Raw genomic sequence first — 7,009 nt, 5'->3', positions numbered from 1 at the left:
TATATACACATACGTCTCTAAAATCTTGAGCAATTGTTAATAGATAGTAGAGTGTATAATTCAGCCAATTACCTGTGTTTATTTGGCTTGAACCACGTCTTGGAGCAAAAAAATCAAGGTATCTAGAAATAATAAAATCATTTAGAATAAAAATCTTATTAGAGACCTGATATTAATCAAGGGACATTATGTTTCTGGATGCCGTCATTATAAACGAGGCATGATTCCAGAACTCGTTTACTTAATCTAGAATATTTTGACATGCTGTACAGTACATCCTTGTTCTAAACGTAACTCCACAGGGGAACAGAGGAGATGACCGGTGACATCAATGACTCCATCGACTTTGTCCTTCTGAACTTTGCCGAAATGAACAAGTTATGGGTGCGAATGCAGCATCAGGGTCACAGCCGTGACCGGGAGAAGAGAGAAAAGGAACGACAAGAACTCAGGATTCTGGTGGGCACCAACCTAGTTCGGCTCAGCCAGCTGGAGGGTGTCAACGTAGACAAGTACAAACAGGTGTGTCTTTGTGTGTGTCTGTTGTTTCTTATAAGATTCATTTTTACAACTAGATCCTTACAGTGGCCATATTTGTCTGCAGCGATACAGCTTTAGTTTGCACTCTTTTCTTCCAATTTTTTAAGTAAGATTGGAAAGATACAATACTACGGTTTAATTAAGGATCACCTTTAGGCTACAAAATAAATTGCTGTAAATGTAAAATAGTAAATGTAAATATACAGCCTGTGCATCAAACTGATGATTATTTGTAAATATACAAACACCTTGCTCTATATAGCCTCACCAAAATTAATGCAAATAATAAAACTAAAATGACAATAAATCAAGTCTGACACCATGCAACTAGCATTGTGAATCTACATACATTAATTAGCCTGGGACTTCTTATAGAATTAACTGTAACATAAACATTACCAAATTAGACAACATAGATAGATATAGATACATACATACATACATATATACATACATACATACATACATACAGTGCAAACGTTTTAGCAGGTATGAAAGAATGCTGTAAACTAAGAATACTTTCAAAAATGGAAGTGTCAAGAGTTTATTTTCATCAATTAACAAAATGCAGTGAATTAACAGAAGAGGACTCTAACTCAAATCAATACTTGGTGTGAATGAACCACAGATCTTCTGTAGATGTAGGCTTCCTCAAATCCTTCTATCTCTTCATGTAATCCCAGATCCACTAGATGATGTTGAGATTAGGGCTCTTTGGGGGGCATGCCATCACTTCCAACACTTCTTGTTCTTATTTATACTGAAGATAGCTCTTAATGACCTTGGCCATGCTTCACTGTTTCCTGCAGACACTCATAATTGTAGCGCTCTACGGACCTTTGGCAAACAAACTGCCTTCTGCTACAGCCAAATATTTCATCAGTCCAGAGCACCTGCTGCCATTCTTCCTGCACCCCAGTTCCTACATTTTTGTGCATACAGTGGGGCTTGAAAGTTTGGGCACCCGAAGTAAACATTTGTATTAATGTAAAAGAAGCCAAGAAAAGATGGAAAAAGCTCCATAAGGCATCAAATGACAGATTTGACATTCGTAGAATTTGTCACAAACTGTTAGATTTTATTTCCATCTTTTAACCTTTCAAAATAACAGAAAACAAAAAAATGGCGTCTGCAAAAGTTTGGGAACCCTGCAGAGTTAATACCTTGTACCGCTCCCTTTGGCAAGTATCACAGCTTGGAAACACTTCTTGTTGCCTGCCAAGAGTCTTTGAATTCTTCTTTGAGGTATCTTTGCCCATTCTTCCTTACAAAAGTCTTCCAATTCTTTGAGATTTCTGGGCTGCCTGTCATGCATTGCTCTTTTCAATTATGTTGGGGTCAAGTGATTGCAAAAGGCCATGGCAAAGCCTTCAGTTTAAGCCTCTTGATGTAATCCACCTTGGATTTTGAGGTGTGTTTAGGATCATTATCCATTTGTAGAAGCCATCCTCTTTTTAACGTCAGCTTTTTCACAGATGGCATCAAACTAGCTTCCAAAATTTGCTGAAATTTGATTGAATCCATTTTTCCTTCAACTTGTGAAATGTTCCCTTTGCCACTGGCTGCAATACAACACCAACGCATAATTGATCCACCCCCATGCTTAACAGTTGGACAGAGGTTCTTTTCATTATATTCTGTGCCGTTTCTCCAAACGTAACCTTGGCTCATTCCGGCCAAAAAGTTCTATTTTAACCACATCGGTCCTCAGAATGTGTTCCCACAATGCATTAGGCTTGTCTGTATGTTTATTTGCAAACTTCAAACGCTGATTTTTGTTGTGAGGACATAGAAGAGGTTTTCTGATGACTTTTCCATGAAGACCATATTTGTACACGTATTTCTTTATAGTGGAAGGGTGTACCACAACTCCACTGTCTGCCAGGTCTTTCTGGATTGATTGTGCAGTCAAACATGGGTTTGGACTTGCTTTTCTCACAATCCTGCGAGCGGTTCTGTCTGATATTTTTCTTGGTCTTCCAGATCTTGCTTTAACTTCCCCTGTGCCTGATCACTGGCATTTTTTAATTACATTCGGAACCCAGGATATTTGCATCTGAAAACGCTTTGGTATCTAGCCTTCTCCTGCTTTTGCTAGCGTATTTTCAGTTTCAGTTTTCTAGACAACTACTTAGAGGAAACCATGATGCTTATTGTTGGGCAAGGTCAGGTGAGTCTGGGCATTTAAAACCTTAAAGCCCATGTTGCAAGTTAACCACCACTGTTGATTATTTGGTACAAAAAGCACTCAAGATATGGATATCATTTTTAAAAATGTCTCCAAATAGTTTTAAAAGTTAGTTTTTGGTCATTTTTGTTATTCGCAAGTTTATGGAGTCAATTCGGCGATGACGTCACTCAAGGGAGTTAAGTCTCAGTCTGGCACTAATATGCAGGGGCAGCCCATTCCAAAGTTTTGGAGCTGCAACGGCAAACGCACGGTCCCCCCTGAGCTTAAGCCTAGTTTTAGGCACCGTCAGGTGACCAGCTCAGGAGCTGGTCAGCTGACCTGAGAGATCGGCTGGGGTTATAGGGGTGCAGCAGCTCAGAGAGGGTAGGTGGGGCAAGGCCATTCAAGGCTTTTAGAATTTTAAAATGAATCCTAAAATGGATGGGCAGCCAGTGGGGTGAAGCTAAAATAGGTGAAATGTGCTCATACTTGCTTGTGCCTGTTAAAAGACGTGCAGCAGCATTTTGTACAAGTTGAAGACGAGCAATGGAGGACCCACTAGCCCCCATATAAAGTGCATTACAGTAATCCAGCGGAGTGGTCAGAAAGGCGTGGATTACTATCTCAGTGTTGTCTCTGAAGGACTGGTTTGATTTTTGCTAGCTGCCTTTTTTACTATTGGCTTGCAATACTGCGCCAAAGAACCCAGATCAACTTGGGAGGAGGGCAGAGAAGTGCCACCAAAGACTATGACTTTGGTCTTTTTTTCATTAAAATTTAGAAAATGTAAGGACAACCAAGCCTGTAAACACTGTAGCAGTGGGTAAACAGTGTTGAATCAGATTTTTTTAGGGGGACCCTTGGCCCAGTTAAGCCATATCCTCCGGTTCCAATCAAGAAGCGTATCGCTATTGCGCTATAAAAACTGGCCACATGCCAAGAGCACAGAGTGGTAGGCAAAACATTTGGCAAAGGTATATACAGTTGTGTTCAAAATAATAGCAGTCCAACATCACTAACCTCATAAATTATATTTTTTTTGGTAGGAGTGATATTTCTACATAGCAAATAATCTACTAGTAAGTGTTCTAGAGTCATAGAAAACCAACGGATCCAACAGTTATGACTTGCATGCTGCTAATTCGGTGTAATTGAATCTGTAATTGAAAGGGGCATGTTCAAAATATTAGCAGGGTTGTGTTCAATTAGTGAGGTGATTGACTCTATGAAATAACAGGTTTCAATATTGGCCTATATTTTTAGGAAAGAAGGAAGCAAATGTTGTGGATGCGGGTTATAGTGCATTTCACACGGAAATAATCAACAAAATGGGTTCTTCCAGACATTGCTATGAGGAACAGCGGACTTAGGTTAGAAAGTTGATTGGAGAGGGGAAAAAATATAAAGAAGTGCAGAAAATTATAGGCTGCTCAGACAAAATGATTTCAAATGGCATCCAAAGCCTGAACGATGTGGGGCAAAAATGGTCAACTATCATTAGAACGGATCAAAGAATAGCCAAAATGGCAAAGGCTCAACCAGTGACCAGTTACAGGAAAATCAAAGAAGACTTAAAGTTACCTATGAGTTACGATCAGAAGAAGCCTATGTAAAGCAAATTTGTCAGCTAGAAACCCCTGCAAAGTCCCATTGCTGAAAAAAGACATGCACTGAATAGGTTGAAATTTGTCAGAGGACACGTTGGCTGGAGAAATGGTACATTCTTCTGTGAACTGATTAGAGCAAAATTGTTCTTTTTGGGTCTAGGGGTTGCAGACAGTTTGTCCGACGACCCCCATGCACTGAATTCAAGCCACAGTACACTGTGAAAACAGTAAAGCATTGTGCAAAAATCATGTTATGGGGATGCTTCTCATACTGTGGTGTTGGGCCTATTTATCGCATACCAGGGATCTAGGATCAGTTTCAATACATGAATACATTTTCAATACAAATTCTTGATTTCAGATTAACCAGATTGATGTTATGGAGTGGCCAGCCCGATCCCTGGATCTTAATTCCATAGAACACTTGTGGGGTGACATCATAAATGTTTTTTTTTTTAGGCAAAACCCAGTAATGCAGAGGAATTGTGAAATGTAGTTCAATCATCCTGGTCTGGAATACTTGTGAACAGGTGCCAGAAGTTGGTCGACTCCATGCAACGCAGATGTGAAGCAGTTCAGCTGCTGAAGGCTGCAGGGATTTTGTCAATAGTGAATCGTACAACAGGTGACAGTAGACGGTCGTTGCACATTTGTGTCGGCAAAACCGTAAGCTCGCAATAGGCACGCGGTTTTCACCATAGACATATAAAGAGTAGACGCCGCATTGAACGTTACGGCCTACTGGCGCTGACGAGCCGTGGGGCCGCCATCTTGGACCGGTCACCCGCTCTTCTCCGTGTAATGTGGTTGGAAAGTGAAATGAGCTGTCAGCGCGTTTAATTAATCAATCTCACTGAATACCAAATGGATTTTCATGTCTTTTTTTGTTACAAAGGTCATACATGTAGCTATGATACAGGACAAATGAGTAGGCATATTTTAATATTCATAGTGTGCTTAACAGTAATAGAATATTTTGATATGATATAAATTCACCAGACGTCTATGATCAAAACTGGGAACATAATCCCCGAAAACGGAGAAAAACTGGGACTTCTCCAGTTTGACTATCAATCTGATTGGAAAAAAAAGAACAGAGACAGAGGTAGTTTTTTTCTTCTGTATTTAGTCAGGGACAGACAACCCAAAACCGAGACTGTCCCCTAAATCCGAGGACGTCTGGTCACCCTAGACCAGATATCCTCGGTGTATCCATCATTTGTAAATGATAGGCATTTGCAAAATTCCCCTAGGTATTTTGGCAAATCACACATTATAAATATGATAGGAAGAAGAAACAGTGACCGTGAAGTCAGATATTTAAGTACAAGAAACAATATGATTATATTATTAGTCTACTTGAAGCTTTTTATATTTGTCTCGCTCTCTGTCACACACACACAGACACTCACACACACACTACTACCACTGTGATCTGCATCAATCGCCTCCCGGACCTTGACATTTAGCAGCCCCACTCCCAACACACACAGACACACAGACACAATAGGGTTGCACGACATCAACAGAATGTGATATTGCAACATCGATATGAATTCCGATATTTTTAAACAAATGTTAAATTACTAAATAGTTTAATAACAAATTAAACAAGTTTTCTTACAACAAAAGGTTTATTTTAACTGACAGTTATATTGGACTGGTCCAACATGAATAAATAACTATGGACCATGTCTACAGTACAGGATGTGTTACGTGTGGTGATAGTAGTTTATCCTCCATTCCAGTTCATGAACATTCAGCGACTGAATTTTGTGACACTTTGTCAGATCACTGTTTGTACAACTACCATTAGACAAGTGATAATTGAGGCAAGTTTGGAGACGCTACCTTATGTAATCATTAAATTAATTAATATTTTGTTGGATCTCTTTCTGGTGTTTTGTAGACTATTGAAAATGTTATATATATATATATATATATATATATATATATATATATATATATATATTACAAGAGTAACGTGCAAGTCTTATCAAACAAATCCCAACTAAACCAGAGACCATCCCAATGTAGTAACAACATAAGTGTACATTAGTGCTGCTTTAGGACCCTCAGAATAATGTATAGGTCATACTCACTTATATAACAATCTGCTGTGTAACGAAATTGCGTTGATATATCTTTCACCCCTAACAAAGCACGCGTACCAGTACTTATTCAAAGTAGCAGTATGAAATTTTACCACATTTACGTGGTTGAATCTCTCTTTAAAACTCGCGAAACTTAACTTATGTAGCAATTTTCAAAACACAAATACAAAAAGCTTTAAAGAACCCAGAGAGAAAGAGATAAGATTAAAAACTAGAACTGCACGCAGTTTCAACGGGGTCCAAGCCTCCCCACGCCAGTTGTCCCCAGCGACCCGGTGAGCGCACGAAAGCGGGACCCAAAGCGAACTACAGAAGCTTTGCTTGGTCATGAAATGCGCACACAATTACGTGACAAAATTCTTTATACAAAATGTTGTCGTGGCCATCTGGAGATGCCACACACCAGGTTTTGTGTAGATCTGTCTTCATTATAGCGCCACCTACTGGCCAACGTGTGTAATATTTGGTAGATCTGGTCGGCTACCCACTGTACATCTACCCTGTTAATTTCAAGTAATTCACTTTAGTGGAAGTGGTTAATGCAGACGTTGGCCCATAGGCCACGCCCACTTGAACCA

At 39.5% G+C, this 7,009-nt stretch overlaps 1 protein-coding gene across 1 annotated transcript in view; it reads left to right on the top strand.

Annotated features, from left to right (window-relative positions):
- The window catches only part of vps35 (VPS35 retromer complex component), a 37,285-nt gene that overhangs the window by 6,786 nt on the left and 23,490 nt on the right, over nucleotides 1-7,009 (top strand). Inside the window, exon 6 of the mRNA XM_034874217.1 lies at nucleotides 303-522. Coding sequence (XP_034730108.1) covers nucleotides 303-522 — 220 coding nt within the window. The remainder of the gene's footprint in view (nucleotides 1-302; nucleotides 523-7,009) is intronic.

Source organism: Etheostoma cragini, chromosome 1, assembly GCF_013103735.1.
Source record: "Etheostoma cragini isolate CJK2018 chromosome 1, CSU_Ecrag_1.0, whole genome shotgun sequence".
In the NCBI taxonomy this organism is placed as follows: Eukaryota; Metazoa; Chordata; class Actinopteri; order Perciformes; family Percidae; genus Etheostoma; species Etheostoma cragini.
The sequence above is the reverse complement of the archived record's forward strand: the minus strand, read 5'-3'. Positions and strand labels throughout refer to the sequence as shown.